At 43.3% G+C, this 18,906-nt stretch overlaps 1 protein-coding gene across 1 annotated transcript in view; it reads left to right on the forward strand.

The window, feature by feature from the left end:
• The window catches only part of TBCK (TBC1 domain containing kinase), a 1,513,148-nt gene that overhangs the window by 463,400 nt on the left and 1,030,842 nt on the right, over positions 1 to 18,906 (forward strand). The window contains exon 10 of the mRNA XM_086962029.1: positions 3,247 to 3,395. Coding sequence (XP_086818155.1) covers positions 3,247 to 3,395 — 149 coding nt within the window. The remainder of the gene's footprint in view (positions 1 to 3,246; positions 3,396 to 18,906) is intronic.

Here is an 18,906-nt window from a genome sequence, read left to right on the forward strand (position 1 = left end):
TGTACTCGGAAAGGTTAATCAGCGACCAGTGCTGTAAACTTCACTATAGAATTTCTAAAAGCTTCCCTATCTCCTTCTTCCCACTCTCCAATTGCTAGGTTGTACTCGTCAGCTCAGGAATGCAGGCTGTACTCTCGTATTACACACAAGAAGTACCAAGCTGTTCCTATATAGAGTGAAAGATTGTTATTGGTGACTACTCAATGTCGTGGATGAACGAGTGGGTATCCACTGTGTTGGGTATAGTGGCCTCACACACCCTTGCAGGTGTCATGCTTCATCATCGGCAATGCTCCTCGTTGGGTCGGCGGTGCAATACCCAACGGGCAATACCTCAAAGAGGGGCTCTTTGGCGGAGATCTTTTTCCAACTGCTGTATAGGTGAAGTGTGGGTGAGGGTAAGTGGTATGTAGACGCGGGGAATGAGTTAAAATTGGAGTAAAGGGTACCAGGATCAAGTTTATTCTAGCGGTCCCTTATTCCAAATTAAAATTTGAAAATAGAGTAGGCTCGTAGGGAAATAATGTCCCCTAGTGCGAGACTAGACTATAGAGTTTATCAATCGGTCGACATGTTTCTCGCTGTAAGTCCTCTGACTGGCGATTCCTCAGGACCAAGAAAATTTAAACAAAAAGTTTGCAAATCATTAGCTATCTACATGTTGCCTTTACCTGCTAGAGGTCCCGGCGGAGAGGGGTAGGTCTTCCAGTAGGAGCTTGGAGTTTCACAACCTGAAAACTGAGAGGTTGAACCCGTAGCTCTACCTGCCGGGTGCTGTTGTTGTAGCTCACCCAACCAAGATAGGCAATCACAGCGCAACACAGGTACTTTTGTCCCTTTAAACTTTTTGTTTAAATTTTCTTGGTCCTGAGGAATCGCTAGTCAGGGGACTTACAGCGAGAAACATGTCGACCGATTGATAAACTCTGTAGTCTAGTCTCGCACTAGGGGACATTATTTCCCTATGAGCCAACTCTATTTTCAAATTTTAATTTGGAATAAGGGACCGCTAGAATAAACTTGATCCTGGTACCCTTTACTCCAATTTTAACTTATTCCCCACGTCTACATACCACTGGCCCCTCACCCACACTTCACCCATACGGCAGTTGGAAAAAGATCTCCGCCAAAGAGCCCCTCTTTGAGGTGTTGCCCGTTGGGTATTGCACCGCCGACCCAACGAGGAGCATTGCTGATGATGAAGCATGACACCTGCAAGGGTGTGTGAGGCCACTATATTCAACACAGTGGATACCCACGCGTTCATCCACGACATTGAGTAGTCACCAATAACAATCTCACTCTATATAGGAACAGCTTGGTACTTCTTGTGTGTCATACCTATTTGGGCGAACACCTAGCTGGACCTACCGCTCTCTCTTTTGAGTGGGAAACTCGCCTCCCCTACCTCCTTCCCCTCTTTGAAGATATATGTACTCTCGTATTGTCAGAGGAGGCTGTACATCAAATGTTATCTTATGCCATTTAAATCCAAGAGCAATCCAAAATGGATCTTGCTGGTTTAGAGGGCATGCTTGGTGTGCATCTCCAGGTCAAACAACCAGACTCAGACTCAGAGTCAAAGTATAGACCTAGGCTTCAGTGGGAATGCTGTAATAGTGCGTAAACTGGGTCACAAACAGAATAAAATACACCGCATGCAGTTAGGTCACTCTGGTTAGGGGTGCCCGTCTGTTTACTATGAGGTGAACATTCCTGTGCTCTCCCAACAAAGGGATTTGGAAGTCTTTATGGTAAATTCTTAGGCAGTCTTTACCTTCTGTCTCTAAGGTGGCGAAGTGAAACACGAAGAACGTACGGTTTCCTTTTTTATCTTGGACGTGAGGAGCAATATAGCCCTACGTTTTGGATATATATTGGGCAGATCCGGGCCCACTGCATAAGTGGTAACGTCACAATCACTCAGACTGTGGTTTTTAATTCAACTACCTGTGAGGTAAGGCCATCCACAGAAGCGAGCTGAATAAAACAAGATCTGTGAAAAGATATTTTTTAGATAAAAATAGACAGCCATCTGCAACTGACCCTTTAATGGATAAGGATGTGTAAGAATTAGACAGACATTTGGGATACTGCCAGAACAAAACTCTACAAAGATAATATATCAGGATCCATTATTAATATACTACACCAAGATATGTTTATGGAAGACATGTTGAAAGGATCTCTTTATAAATTGTCCTGAAGATGCTGGAAATAAACTTTTAGTTCCGCCGAAACGCGTTGACGCAAATACATCAGTTAAATCTGTAACAGGTCAAGTGGCATAGCGACTGATTTCTTGTCTCATGCAATGTTCCTAGTCCTTAACAGATTAATGCAGTAAGGTTACATTGTTGTTGCCTGTTGTAGGTCTCCTTCCGCTGATTACATTGTAACATTGTGTGAAATTCGCCGCCATTATGTTTTTTGTGAGCTATAGATTTTTAATTGTTTTATGACTGTGCTTTTGGCACTATTTTTAAAGTGTGTTGTATTGACCGTGATCAATTGATAATTTTTTTAATTATATGCTTTGTAAAGAATGAACTTTGTTATATCTCTACAGTTCTGACCTTTGGAGTTGCTCCAGCAGTTTGAAATCTGAATGTGTGTTGTGAATGAATATATGAATTTGTGAATCCCAAGGGTAAATTATTTTTAACTTGTACTCTCGTATTGTCAGAGGAGGCTGTACCTCAAATGTTATCTTATGCCATCTAAATCCAAGAGCAATCCCAAATGGATCTTGCTGGTTTAGAGGGCATGCTTGGTGTGCATCTCCAGGTAAAAGAACCAGACACAGACTCAGAGCCAAAGTGGGACTGCTCTAATAGTGCGTAAACTGGGTCACAAACAGAATAAAATATACTGCATGCAGTTGGGTCACTCTGATTAGGGGTGCCTGTCTGTTTACTATGAGGTGAACATTCCTGTGCTCTCCCAACAAAGGGATTTGGAAAAGTCTTTATGGTAAATTCTTAGGCAATCTTTTACTTGGAAAAAACATTTATTTTCCTTACAGAAAATGTGTTCTCAATTCTGCATGGTTCTAAGGTTGTTATTTACTAGTTCCAAAATGATTTATTCCTGAGGCCATTAACCAGTGAACATGTTAAATAACCATTTTCTAGAAGATTAAACCCAGGCCCAGCAGCTTCATTTTGATTGGTTACAATCAGATTGTGCCTTATTAAGAAAGTATATGCTACCTGTACCTAATTTCTATTGTGTTTTCCTTTGAAGGCCAACCTCAGCAGAGTTATTGAGTGACAGTGTCTTCTGGGAAGTATCACCAATGTACGTGCCTTTCTGCAAGCCAGCCAGTCTGTTCTCATCGACTCTGAGATGTGCTAACCTGACGCTGCCTGAGGACATCAGTCTTCTCTGTGAAGGTACTCTACAGTAGACGAGGTGTTGTATCAGCACTATTAATTGAGAATAAAGTTTGGTGGATTTGTGGGTTAAAGCTGTGACCTTCTTACAACTTGTTAGACCTGGCATCTTTAGTGTGGTTTCCACTGACTTTTTGCCTCTACCTCCTGTATTTTTGATGCTGTGCTGGATTTCGTTTTTGCTGGTTTAGATGCTTTGGGCACTTTGCCACTGCTGATCAGTGTCAAAGTGCAAGTGCTCCCGGAGTAAATTGTAAGTGTGATTGGTTATCCATGATTGACATATTTGTATTACCAAGAAGTCCCTAGTAAAGTGCACTGAGTGTGACAGGGCAGGTGATTTAAATGCTACTAGTGGGCCTGCAGCACTGATTGTGCCACCCACATGAGTAGCCCTAAAATTGTGTCTCAGGCCTGCCACCGCAGTGCCTGTGTGCAGTTGCTAACTGCCATGCTGCCCTGATCAGTGTCCACACTGGCCAGGCATAACCCTTTCCTTTCTGTACACATTGGACACCCCTATAGAAGGCCCAAGGTACCCCCTGGGCAGGGTGCAGTGTATATGAAAGGTAGAGCATGTACCCATCTTCGTTTTTCACTACTGAGAGGGCTATCTTGCCCATAGGCTATATGGGGAATGCTGAGTATCATGTTTACCTGCATATCTTCCCATAGGAGCAAGATGGAAAATTAAAGTTTGGTATCCCTGAACTCAGAATTTAACAACACATCTTTTAGGAAGGATGGTTTTTAAATCCTGTGTTTGAGAACAGCACGTTTAGAAAGTGCCTGTTCTCTTGTCTAACCTTTCTGTGTGTCTTGGCCTGTCCGTGAATTGACTGTCTGGCTTGTGAGTGACAGGGACTGGGGAGCCCCCAGGAGGGTGGATAAATCAGCCCTAGGCTGAATGACTGCATCTACATCTTGAGTGGTGGGAGGAGATAGCACATGGGCCTGAATTGGGCTGTGCCTGCCTTCCACAATGCTGGCTCCACCTCCTGCTGGGTGGCTGACAACCCTGCCCCTCTCTCTGAAAGGAGAGGAGAAGACAGCAAAACAAAGTGCTTAGGACCTGACCTGAACTGGTTCTGACCAAGCCAAGGCCTCTCTGCCTTTAGAGAACAAAGGAAAGACTGGTATAAAAAGGGCTACCCAGACTACAGAAAATTAGATCATCCTGGAATCAAGAAGGAATCTCTGCCAAGGAGAAAGCTGGAAGACAGAAGAGGAAGGACTGTCCTGCTGTGTGCTTGTGGGCTGACCTGCAGTTGCTTTGCTGCCAAGGAGAGGGGAAGGACTTTGCTGTGTGCTGTGTCCCCTTGCTTGAAGCGATCTCCAAGGGCCTGAGGAGAGCTGGCCTCCTGTTAAGAAGTCCCAGGAACAAAAAGACTTCACCCCCAGCTTCCCCCTGAACTCTGCTGAGTGAGTTCTGCCCTTCCTAGAGTGCTTGATCCAATTGTGGGGCCTCTGAAAGTTGTTGCCTGCTGTTTGGGAAGCTGGACAAGGAGAAAAGAAGACAATCAGCAATTTTCACGCATCGCTCGCTTGCGGAGTGCATCCCCGACATTGTGAGGAAATTCCCGCTGCTGCGAAGATCGAGATCGTAGGGCCTGTTGCCACTGCAAGAACCGGCGCATCGTACGCTTGTGGAACGCATCACCCCGATGCGGGAAGTTTCCTGTCGCTGAGAGTATTGTCACAGAGCCTGTCATCGCTGGGCGAGATCGCCGCACCGCTTGCTTGCGGACCGCATCACGTCGCTGCGAACATCGTCGCAGAGCCATCGCATCAAGGGGCCGCGAGAGGAGAAGACCGACGCTGCGCCGCGTATCGCCGCCGCACCAGAGATCATCGCCATTCCAAAGATCGTTGCATCGTACCTGTGCGAGACGCTTCCTACCGAACCTGTGCACCGTAATCTTTACAAGATATCGCATCCCTCCCCATACAGACCGGATTCATCGCAACACGCCCACTGCGTGCAGCGGGTCTGTCGCATCGACTCCCCAGGGTCTCAGGAGTGACGCATCACTTGTTTTTCAACGCTGCAGCTTCCACTTGGAACTTTTATCGCATCTACAGGTACTTTGGGCTAAACGTGACGCAACCGTGGATTATTGTGGTGCAAACCCTGGAACTCTTAAAATCATATTCTTGAACTGTGTATGTTGGATTTTTGTCGTTTTGGTCTTGTGTAGTTTAGATAAAGATACTTTATTTTTCTAAACTGGTGTGGAGTCCATTTGTGGTGTTTTCACAGTGTTACTGTGAGTGTTGGTACATATACTTTACACATTGCCTTTGATAATCCTGTCTGCTCGTGCCAGGCTACCAAGGGGGTGAGCAGGGGTTATCTAAAGAGTGTACCCCCCTTAGCCCTGACTAGAAGCAAGGGTCCCTATTTAGACATTGCTGCCTATCTCTGCCAACTAGAGACCCCCCCAGATCTAACACAGCTCATTTAACGATCTACTTGCATGTTCTTATAGAAATAGGCAGAATGTGTCCATGACAATAAACAAAGACATTTCTGTTTCTGTTAGAGACTTCTAGCCACAGATTCTTCACCTGTAGAATATTCCTTAGGCATCGGACTGGATCCTGAAGCTTTCCCATAGTACATCTGCATGCTGTAAGGTGACATCTTGCGGCTCCGCACTGATGCCATTCCTCTCTGCAAACGGTCTATTTAGGTGCCGGTCCAGTGCACTGACATCAGTTACTTTATTTCCGTGACAGCAGATTTGGATCTAGGCTTCGCTTGTCTCGGAGATCTTTTTTTCACAATTTTTCTTTGAAAATGTATTACAGAGAAAGAGGAGCACTCAAGTTTATATCAATTTAACCAAATAGACTAAGGGTGCAAACTGCAAGACTATGTTGGCTACATAGTACCAAAACAATGACTGGAAATGCAAGCTGAGCCTACATGCAGGATGCACTGTTCCTAGGAGAAAATATTCTCACCAAAGTAAACATATAATAAACTGCTAATAAGTCAAAAAATATATACCTGGATATTGCCAACATAAATTTTATTTTTCACAGTGATTATTCAGTAATAATCCTGCCTTTTCAACTCATCTTGTTGATCATACAATGTTATCTTTACATAAATCTATATGGTTGATAACAATAGCAAAATACAAATATATGTGTGACTTAATGAGCCACTATAATTCAAGTTAATCCATATGAAGAAATAACATTAAATGTAGTTTCTAGTTGTCGCCCGATGCATTTCGGGAAGCCCTGTTCCCTTCTTCAGGGGCGAGTACCTAGAGCAAATATAATACAGAGAAATGTATGTGTCAAAAAAATTCAACTGCAGATAAATAAACAATGTACACAGGGAGGAAAAAAGAAATCGCTTTCAAAATTTGTCATTAAAAAGACATTCAATCGTTGAAGCATATCAACTGTGTTAATCAGAAGAATCATTGTGCATATCCCATAGTGTGAATCAGTAAAAACATTCATCTTATGTTGTAGTGCTGCCCATCTAATGGTAGAACAGAATGATAGTCAGCCAACGTGAATATACATAAGCAGAAAACACCGCTCATTATTCTAGAACAATAACATGTAAAAACATCTAAGTATATGTGCGTGGTCTGTGGGTAAACTTAAAAAACCGAGCAAATTCCATGTAAGTTAGGCCAGTATATATCATAACCTGCAGTAAAGGTCACAAGGACTGAATAACCATCAGTGCGTTTATGCTAGCTCCAATACACACGATCGGGAGAATGGGAGAGAAATGAACCTACCCGCTGGGGGGTGGTGGATAATCCGCTCTCTGGGTCTTTCCTGGTCTATGTCACGTTAAAACACTGTGGAGACATGAGGTAAATAGACACCGAATAAGCTAACGTTATTCCTAAAGACGGAGATGTTTTAAGGATTATCTCAATATATTAAATAGAAATAGCTGTGTTATAGTCAGCATGAGCCAAAAAACGTGCGCATGGGAAGCATTTACAAAAGTGCAAAAAAATCGGCTCTAGGAAATGACCTGATGGTGATAGGACAAGCATGTCCCCTACGATAAAATTAAAAGTAACACTGACAATATACAAATAAAAAAATAAGAAGAGTACCTGGAGTTTTGGATAACTATAAGCAGATCCAGTAAATTGTGCTTTACACCGGACCGTTCTGTGAAATGCGTAGAAAGCTCTTCTCATTATGTAGAAGGAATCTACAGGGAAATGCAAAACAGGGCTAGAGGCTATGTCTAATGCACTGTGACTGTTAAGGCATGAGCGCTACAACGAGTCTTACCGGTTCTGTCATGAACTCGGAATTATCATCGTGAGATTTAAGGTAGACTCCTATAAAAGAAAATACATAACGGAACAATGCTTAGTCAAACGGTAACCCGCTGAGGGGAAAATGAAGAATGCGAGCGCTGCACTAGGTCTTACCGAAAAGCTGGAGAACGCGACGACACACGCGACGGTGGAATCCTGATGCGGAAATTAGCGGAGGGATACCATACAGGATCTTAAATAGTTCCTAGGTGAAACACGTGTGAGACTAACAGGACTTTGGGAAATGAAGTGCTAAGACTAACGTGGTATCGTGAATAGACTAAAGAGACAGGGGCATATACAAAGAAATACAACTCATGATGAAATGACCCTCTTTAAATAAGATAGATAACCAAAATATGGAGATGTAATAAAACTTACAGGCACAATAAAAAACCACATTAATGAGATGTCGGTTTACAAAACTGAACAGTGCTGTGCAAAATAAATGTGAAGATGTAATAAAACTTACAGGCACAATAAAAAACCACATTAATGAGATGTCGGTTTACAAAACTGAACAGTGCTGTGCAAAATAAATAATAATAGCCTCAGTTTAGGGACAACTGCGTAATTAATCACAAAAAAAGACCACAGTCTCAAATACCGATGTGTGTTGTCCTGACTTCAGTGATGTGAAATGTCCCTCTACATGCGTAGTTACATTCTATTTATGTGGCGAGTGTTAGCTGGTTTCTATCAATTGAGAAACTAGATACACAAATCAATTATAAACATATAACATGGTAAATGCATAATAATGTGGTAACATCGCCATATCGAGATTCCAAAACACCTGAAGGAATGCAATTAATGAAAACATCAAGCAACATGAATAACATAATTAGTATCCGTTGAGCATTTCAAGTTCGTGTTGCAAACTCATTGGCATATTGAATTCCAACATTCATCTCACAGAATACACTGTCCCCAGTTATGTTCATGCATAGTTCGCTTTCTTCGGTTATGAGCACCATATTTATGGTGTTATTCATGTTGCTTGATGTTTTCATTAATTGCATTCCTTCAGGTGTTTTGGAATCTCGATATGGCGATGTTACCACATTATTATGCATTTACCATGTTATATGTTTATAATTGATTTGTGTATCTAGTTTCTCAATTGATAGAAACCAGCTAACACTCGCCACATAAATAGAATGTAACTACGCATGTAGAGGGACATTTCACATCACTGAAGTCAGGACAACACACATCGGTATTTGAGACTGTGGTCTTTTTTTGTGATTAATTACGCAGTTGTCCCTAAACTGAGGCTATTATTATTTATTTTGCACAGCACTGTTCAGTTTTGTAAACCGACATCTCATTAATGTGGTTTTTTATTGTGCCTGTAAGTTTTATTACATCTCCATATTTTGGTTATCTATCTTATTTAAAGAGGGTCATTTCATCATGAGTTGTATTTCTTTGTATATGCCCCTGTCTCTTTAGTCTATTCACGATACCACGTTAGTCTTAGCACTTCATTTCCCAAAGTCCTGTTAGTCTCACACGTGTTTCACCTAGGAACTATTTAAGATCCTGTATGGTATCCCTCCGTTAATTTCCGCATCAGGATTCCACCGTCGCGTGTGTCGTCGCGTTCTCCAGCTTTTCGGTAAGACCTAGTGCAGCGCTCGCATTCTTCATTTTCCCCTCAGCGGGTTACCGTTTGACTAAGCATTGTTCCGTTATGTATTTTCTTTTATAGGAGTCTACCTTAAATCTCACGATGATAATTCCGAGTTCATGACAGAACCGGTAAGACTCGTTGTAGCGCTCATGCCTTAACAGTCACAGTGCATTAGACATAGCCTCTAGCCCTGTTTTGCATTTCCCTGTAGATTCCTTCTACATAATGAGAAGAGCTTTCTACGCATTTCACAGAACGGTCCGGTGTAAAGCACAATTTACTGGATCTGCTTATAGTTATCCAAAACTCCAGGTACTCTTCTTATTTTTTTATTTGTATATTGTCAGTGTTACTTTTAATTTTATCGTAGGGGACATGCTTGTCCTATCACCATCAGGTCATTTCCTAGAGCCGATTTTTTCGCACTTTTGTAAATGCTTCCCATGCGCACGTTTTTTGGCTCATGCTGACTATAACACAGCTATTTCTATTTAATATATTGAGATAATCCTTAAAACATCTCCGTCTTTAGGAATAACGTTAGCTTATTCGGTGTCCATTTACCTCATGTCTCCACAGTGTTTTAACGTGACATAGACCAGGAAAGACCCAGAGAGCGGATTATCCACCACCCCCCAGCGGGTAGGTTCATTTCTCTCCCATTCTCCCGATCGTGTGTATTGGAGCTAGCATAAACGCACTGATGGTTATTCAGTCCTTGTGACCTTTACTGCAGGTTATGATATATACTGGCCTAACTTACATGGAATTTGCTCGGTTTTTTAAGTTTACCCACAGACCACGCACATATACTTAGATGTTTTTACATGTTATTGTTCTAGAATAATGAGCGGTGTTTTCTGCTTATGTATATTCACGTTGGCTGACTATCATTCTGTTCTACCATTAGATGGGCAGCACTACAACATAAGATGAATGTTTTTACTGATTCACACTATGGGATATGCACAATGATTCTTCTGATTAACACAGTTGATATGCTTCAACGATTGAATGTCTTTTTAATGACAAATTTTGAAAGCGATTTCTTTTTTCCTCCCTGTGTACATTGTTTATTTATCTGCAGTTGAATTTTTTTGACACATACATTTCTCTGTATTATATTTGCTCTAGGTACTCGCCCCTGAAGAAGGGAACAGGGCTTCCCGAAATGCATCGGGCGACAACTAGAAACTACATTTAATGTTATTTCTTCATATGGATTAACTTGAATTATAGTGGCTCATTAAGTCACACATATATTTGTATTTTGCTATTGTTATCAACCATATAGATTTATGTAAATATAACATTGTATGATCAACAAGATGAGTTGAAAAGGCAGGATTATTACTGAATAATCACTGTGAAAAATAAAATTTATGTTGGCAATATCCAGGTATATATTTTTTGACTTATTAGCAGTTTATTATATGTTTACTTTGGTGAGAATATTTTCTCCTAGGAACAGTGCATCCTGCATGTAGGCTCAGCTTGCATTTCCAGTCATTGTCTTTGAAAATGTATCCAGTGTCCATGGGATTTCAGCCCTTCTAAACCCTGTAATGACTGCCGCAAACAGATGCCTGTGACGGATCCCCACCTGGTGTGCCTGTGGTTCCTGGGGTCGACCATGACCCCAAGACCTGCGAGAGACTGAGTGTCGATGAACAAGAAAGTCATCAGGGAGCTCTGGCAAAACTTTGTCTCCAATCACAAGAAGACTCAGTGTCCGGACCGCTCCAAGTCCAGGAGGCAAATTTGTACCTGCTCCAGTTTACACAGCCAACAGACGCTCTAGAGGCTGGTCTTCATCACGCTCCAAATCTTCAAGTAAGCACATGACACATAGTAAATCGAAGTGGGGTTACTCCAGTATTGGAACTTTCATAGATTCACATGCTTGCATCATTCCCAGTCATCGAGATGGGAGTCCCAGGTATTATTAAAATAATTGTCCTATTCGACATAGCACATACAGCTCTAGGCCTTAAAATCTTTTATAACATATCTCTGTCCTTTAGTAAAAAAGGACCAAACTTAAAACTGAAGAGACCACCATGTAGAACCTTCCGGAGAGAAGGTTCAGTACCTCAGATTTTCTACTGCACGTCGTGCAAAATGAGTCTCCCCTGAGCTCTGCTCAGTTTTCATCTATTTTTCAAGATTTGGAGTGTTTTTTCACCCCTTCAACTTACTACTAACTCAGTGGATTGTTTTAAGGTGATTTAAACTGACGTCCACCCTGTCAGAGACACCTAAAAAAGGTTTATTCAGAGCCTGTGGAACTAGCAGGAAGAAAAGGCTGCATATTGATGATAAGCACAAGGACTACTTATACTGCTTGTACCCTGACCACAAACCAAAGCAGGGCAAGGTATGTCGCACCTTTTCTACAAAGACTCTTAAAGACCAAGATGGAAGGCTACTCGTGTGGCTTCAGAGGCTTAAAAACAGGGACACTGTGGTCTCTGATGAGGAGAATGATACATCTTCTATGTCTTCCTCAAGAATGCCTCAGAAACTACCTTTAGATGACCCTGCCGGCTCATCGTCACAGCAAACTAAAAAAGCGTCAAAAAAGTCTGTTGAGTCCACTCAGAAATGGACTGGATCTGCCAGCAAAGCTTCCCATGAAGAAAGGAAGGCTTTAAATATCAAAAAGACAGCTTCAGAACCTCCAACACCACTTATGAAACTGAAGCATACCTTCAAAAAACCTACTTCAGCTCTGCGGTTGGGCATCCACGAAACCAGTTGACGAAAAAATCCTCTCCTGAGGTGATTCTGGTAACAACGACAGTGTCTTTAGTCAACACCATGACTGTATCTGCGGCGTCGATGTCCTCGTCGAGGACAACATCGTTAATGGGTAATGTACCTTTATCGTCGACAAAGTAAATCGTGTCTTCGAAGTCTTCATTGTTGTCGAGGGGTCAACTTCCGATGATGACCCACCCATCGCCGACACAGCTCACATCGACGATTCCGTCAATGGAGACCTCGTTGACGACTGCGTCCATGAGAGAACCCATGTTGACAGCGGAAGTATCATCGGTGTTACCGTCAATGAAAATCCCTGTCTCCAGCAGTGTGCCGTCGATGACGACAAGTCCGTTGGCGGACCTAGAAAAGCAGCATTCGTTGATGAAGGTGATTCTGACGATGATACAAACGTCGACGGGCTTGTTAACGATGCCGTCGACGAGGAGGGAAAAACATAAAATTTCAAAAATACAATTAACACCAGTTGTAACCGCACCTAGTCAGGTGCAGGCTCTTTTGCCATCTCAGTTATTAGAAGAAGATGATGAGGAGAAGTGCTCTGAGGATGATAGTCTCTTTGGGGGAGCCTTGAGCCCATCTGACCTTCATATCAAATATCAGGAGGATTCTGATGAAGATGATGGTTATGGACATCAATATTGCCATCCACAACAGCAATATCACCAACCGGAGATGATGTACCTCCCTTCAAGTTTTATGACAGACCTGAAATTTATGCTGGCGGACTATAAGAGGAGATTTCCTTCAGAGCAGAGCATCAAACAGGCTCCGCTTCCTCCCCCTTCTCCACCTATTTTTCCACAAATACAGGTTCGCTCCCCTCTTCTCCAACAGTCTCCTAGGTTTCAGCCTCCTACTCAAGTTGCTCCTGTCCATCAGTTGACATCCTCTGATGAAGAAGTAGAGAAAGAAGAAGGAGAGATTCAACAAGATGAATGAGATTCCTACATCATTCCCACTCCGTCATCTCCATCTCCCCCACAAGTAGATTCACCTCCGGAAGATATTGGGGATTCCACAACCTTCTGGATAGAGCAGCTAAGTTCTTTGATTTACTGATGCCTATGCATCATCAGGACTATTTTCTGTATGACTTTGAAGAGCCTTATAAGAAGTCAATAAGATCCATATCCATCATTGATTACATATGGAAGGAGGGGCTGAGAATAATGCAGAATCAAGCAAGATTTCCCCCTGTGTTGCTGAGACTGGACAAAAAATATAAGGCTCCAGATGATGCTCCAGTTCTCTTAATAGGTCATCCAAAAGCAGATTCTGTTATCTCGCAACCAGCGCAGCAACGCTTAAAGAATCCTTCAGCTCCCCTGACTGCTCCTCCTGATAAAGAAGGAAGAAAGCTTGACAACATCGGGAAGCGTTTTACATCAATGTCAGCTCAGACAGTACGGGCAGCGAATACTATGGCTCTACTGGGCCGTTATAATAGGCAGATGTGGTCGGACTTGACACCTTTCTTGGACAAACTTCCATCATATGACAAGGAGGAAGCTTAGAGAATTCTTTTTGAGGGCGAACGGACTGCTGCTGAAGTGATAGACTGCTCTATGGATGTAGCGTCCACTGGTTTCAGGCAGCTAGTGGGAGCCGCTGTCTTGAGGCGTCAAGGCTGGCTCAAAGCCACCACATTCAGGCCTGAGGTACAGACAAAGATTCTTGACCTTCCTTACAATGGTGAAGAATTATTTGGCAGCCACTTTGACAAAGCCTTACAAGCTATCAAAAAAGACACAGCTAAGTCTTTGGGGACTTTACAATATAAAAAAAACTCCTTTTTGTGGCTCACGAGGAAGAGGTTACCAATCTTACAAATCAGGATACCAACAACCTAGCTATTCAGCATATCCTGCTACCGCTCAACAATACAGACCCCAGTATACTAGCCGCCAGCCACCTGTGACAGCTTACAACAAGGCTTCTTTTAGGAGAAAATCAGGACGGCACGGTGAGGAGACCGGTCGACGCCAATGACCTCTCCCAGCTGTCGGTCTCTATCCCTCCAATTCCATCCCCGGTGGGCGGCAAAATATCCTGTTATTTATAGCATTTGGAAGGGGGGGGGGGGTATAACTTCAGACCACTGGGTCCTAAACATAATCCAATTCGACCATTCCTTGGAATTTATAGATATCCCTCCAACAACTCCTCCTCTGCCCGCTTCCGAAAACAACTGCAGCTCATAAAAATGGAAGTTACCAACATGTTGCAGAAAGAAGCAATAGAACCAGTTCCCCTCAATCAGATAGGGAAGGGTTTCTACTCCGGGTTCTTCTTAATACGAAAGAAGCTAAAAAACTGGAGACCGATCTTAGATTTGCGGAACCTAAACAAATTCTTCAAAAAACAATTGTTCCGTATGATCTCTATTCAAGATGTGTTTCAACTCCTCAACACAAATGATTACATGGCGTAGCTGGATCTTCAGGACGCATATTTTCATATACCCATACGCCGAAAGCATAAGAAGTTTCTACGATTCACGGTGGCGGACAGTCACTTCCAATTTCACGTCTTACCTTTCGGACTAAAATCCGCTCCCTGCATTTTCACGACATGTTTAGCACCAGTTGCAGCATTTCTAAGACCGCAACATCATCACATTTTCCCATACCTAGACGACTGGCTTCTCAAAGGCCCCACGTACGAAACAGCGAAAGCGTCCACCAAGGCCTGTCTCCAACTCTTCAAGAACTTGGGCCTCACTTTAAATGTAGAAAAATCGACTGCAACCATCCAGTTGACTTGTATTTCTAGGAGCTATCCTGGACACCATAGAAAACAAGGCTTGTCCCTACTCTGGAGAGTCAACAAAGGTTAATGTCCTGGCAAAGAGGGGCCAAAAAAGAAAGTCCATTTCCGTACGCCTTTTCAAATCTCTCCTAGGAATGATGTCTTCTTGTATCCCCCTCATACCTCATTGTCGTTTCCAAATGCATCCTCTTTAAGCTTTAAATGAACAATGGGTGCAGATAGAGCGGTCATTCGACGACCTGATCTGAATCATTCCTCACATGATAGCGGCCTTGGACTGGTGGATGCACCCTCACCAATTATCGCAGGGTCTGCTGTTCCTATTGCTGGCTGTTCGTCTCATGATTACAGCGGATGTATCTATTTTCATATCAATCTTCTCGAGCTAAGAGCAGTTTACCTAGCACTCCAAGCATTTTTGCCAAAAATATAAAACACATCAGTGCTTGTCAGGACAGACAACACCACGACAATGCACTACCTCAACAAATAGGGAGGAACAAGATCTCTCCCGCTCTCTCAGGAAGCCCAACTTATATGGCGATGGACGATTTATCACAAAATGCATGTATCAACGGAGTACGTCCCAGGGAAACAAAATGTCATAGCGGACACGTTGAGCAGACTAAAGACTGCTTGCCACGAGTGTTAACGGGACCAGCACACTCTAGACAACATTTTCTACCAGTGGGGAAAGCCAAACATAGATCTGTTCGCATCTCCAGAGAACTCGAAATGCTGGTACTTCGCAAGTTGGCGTCACCATCCGGGTTCATGGGGGAATGCTTTTTCAATGGCTTGGTCCGGCATATTTGCTTACCCCTTTCCCCCCATTCCTCTCCTTCTGCGAGTGTTAAAAAAAGATAAAGACAGGACCCTGCAAGATCATTCTGATAGCTCCAATCTGGCCTCGCCAGCACTGGTACACAGAACTTCACCTACTTTCAGCCAAGTCTCCGATCCATCTCAGACCATTTCCGTCTCTCTTGCCAATGAACCAGGGACAAGTATGCCACCCGAACCCCAGTTTTCTGAAATTGTCAGCCTGGCTCCTGAGTTTCGAGAATTTCAACACCTAAAGATCCTACAGGAGTGCGGACAGGTGCTGGCTAAATCAAGAGCAGACAACCCTAATAGGACTTACTCGCTTAAATGGAAGAGATTTTGCTTGTGGTGTACATCCTCTAAAGTCAATCCTCTCAATTCACCTCCTGAGGACGTTTTACCTTATCTACTTCTCTTGGCTCGCTCAGGTTTGGCCCATGCGTCAATTAAAGTTAATTTAGCTGTCATTTCCAGTTTCCACAGATTAGCTAAGGCTCCTTTTCTATGGTCCTGCAGGCTAGTAAAACAGTTTTTCAAGGGGCTGTTTAGAATTTTCCCTTCAGTAAGGGCACCTCCTCCTGCATGGCAACTGAATACGGTGCTCAGTCAACTTATGACACATCCGTTTGAACCTATTCACAAGACGAACATGAAGTTCCTATCCTGGAAAGTAGCTCTTCTCCTAGCTCTCACATCAGCGAGAAGGGTTGGAGAACTTCAGGCTTTTACTACTCAAGAAACTTTCTTACTATTTAAACAAGACAAAGTAATTCTATGAAAAAACCCTAAATTCATCCCCAAAGTTCTTTCGGATTTCCACCTTAACAAACCAATTGTTCTGAAATCATTCTTCGCAAATCTGCACACTGCAGCGGAGCGTGTTCTGCACTCCCTAGATGTTAAAAGATGCCTTAAATTTTACTTAAACAGGACAAAGTCATTTTGCAAGTCAAATCCACTCCTTCTTGGGTACAGTGCACTTAAGAAAGGTTTCCCTATCACTAAACAGAGCATTTCCAGATGGATTTCAAGTGCAATTGTATTCTGTCATCAACAAGCGGGCCATCCTCTGACGTCAAGAGTTCGTGCCCACTCTACAAGAGCGATATTCACATCTACAGCACTGCTTGCAGGTATATCTCTGCCTGACATTTGGAGAGCAGCAACTTGGAGGACGCCGCCCACATTCACCAGGCACTACTGCTTGGATGCTGGGAATAAGCGAGATGCGGCAGTAGGACAAGCAGTTCTCAGACATCTCTTTCAATAAGGTGAGCCTTCGTCCTTTTCTGTCTCACATTTTCAAAGGTTTCTGGTAAAAATGTTTACTTTGGATAGTTTTGCTTATGCATTTATATGAGTATATTGATGTATACGGATAATGCTTTCATGCATGCCTTTCTAGTAGTGTTACATGGCATGAAAATGTGCTAGCTATTGTGATTTAAGCATGTGAATCTATGAAAGTTCCAATACTCGAGTAAGAAACAAGTTACTTATCTGTAACTATAGTTCTCCAGTATTGGAATCTATCATAGATTCACATGCGACCCGCCCGCCTCCCCTGGAGAAGGCTTACTTGCTTATCTCAGTTTTTTCTATTTATGCGTATTTGTGCTTGGGAAATCTGAGGGTCTCGATCTTCTCTCAGGAAGATTCTATAGGGTGGTCTCTTCTGATTGGTAAAGTTTTGAGTTTGATCCTTTTTTACTAAAGAACAGGGATATGTTATAAAAGATTTTAAGGCCTAGAGCCTCATGTGCTATGTCTAATAGGACAATTATTTTGATAATACCGGGGACTCCAATCTCGACGATGGGGAATGATTCAAGCATGTGAATCTATGAAAGATTCCAATACTTGAGAACTATAGTTACAGGTAAGTAACTTGTTTCTTCCGCTCCTCCTCGTCATTCCCACTCTCCTGACAAAGTGCACCAATGGTTCCATTCCTGCTTCTGAAGTGGGCAGACTTCAGAGCCAATTCTGCACTGGTAGCGGCGCAAACCCAAATTTTCTGCGACCTTCAGTCACATTGTGCCAGATCAAAGATTTGTGTGCAGATATGCTCATGTTCTCTGCATTCTTGCCGACTCCGTCTGGTGCGCCTTCGGGCCCCACATAGCGTAAAGGCCCTCCTCCTGGATTACCGCCAGCAAGTTTGCCCTAGTGCCAAACAGGACCCTCTGAGCCACTTTTGCCCTTTGCTTCAGTAATGAAGGCGGCCACTATCCAGGCCCAGGTATGTCAACGCTGATGCTGACTTCACCACCCAAATTGGTGGCTCCCATCGGCCTTTCTGACGCCAACTCAACGCCGGTCTATCTTTGACTGACATCTCGATTGAATCCAACCAAGGTCGCAGTGTTTGCTTTACCTCAAGGCAGACAACATTCTCTCCAAACCCTCTTTTGAACTGATTCAGACCATGATGGTGACCAGTGTGATGTGTTCCCTTAGCCCTATGCATACAAATTGGTTTGCGGACTTGTAAGACGCGAGTGGGCTGGATACCACCCCAGAACCAGCCCTTTTCTCTTCTCCAGGACCAACTACAGAAGAATGGCCTCCTATGCCATGGTTATGAGTAGGATGGCAGAGGTGCTCTACCTCCACCTCCCCTCCCTGGTGGTGAAAACAAATGAACTGACCAAAGCCCTGCAGCAAGGCCAAACTGCTTCTGAACCTCTTCGTCCATTTAATGAGGCTTTGACAGATACCCTCCTAGGGGTGTGGGCTAAGCCATGGACCAGCCCGCCTTTGAACCATCAGATTCCCAGTTACCACCTTCCTGCTCTGTGTGGCCTGGCATTTTCGTCCCATCACACCTCTCTCCGGAAATTCTAGTGGTGCAAGCTTCCACTAGCCGTACTGAACCCAACAATTTCACAACCATCCCCCCTGACGGGGAATCCAAAAGAGTGGAGACATTCTGAAAAGAGCTTATTCTCCTTAGCTTGCCCCATCAAACGCCCCCATTCAATGAATTCCTCCTGTTTAATTTGGGCTTACACTCACACCCTTTAAGAATTGGTGGCACAAGTCACCCCACTGTTCTGGAAGGCCTTTACCCCATTCTGTCTCAGGCAATTCAATGCAGTCGTTATGTGGCTAAGTTCACGTTTCATTGTAGCTTGAACACCATGACTGGTGGATGGGCGATAGGCAAAAGTGTCGTCAT

Source organism: Lissotriton vulgaris, chromosome 3_1 (genome assembly GCF_964263255.1).
Source record: "Lissotriton vulgaris chromosome 3_1, aLisVul1.2, whole genome shotgun sequence".
In the NCBI taxonomy this organism is placed as follows: Eukaryota; Metazoa; Chordata; class Amphibia; order Caudata; family Salamandridae; genus Lissotriton; species Lissotriton vulgaris.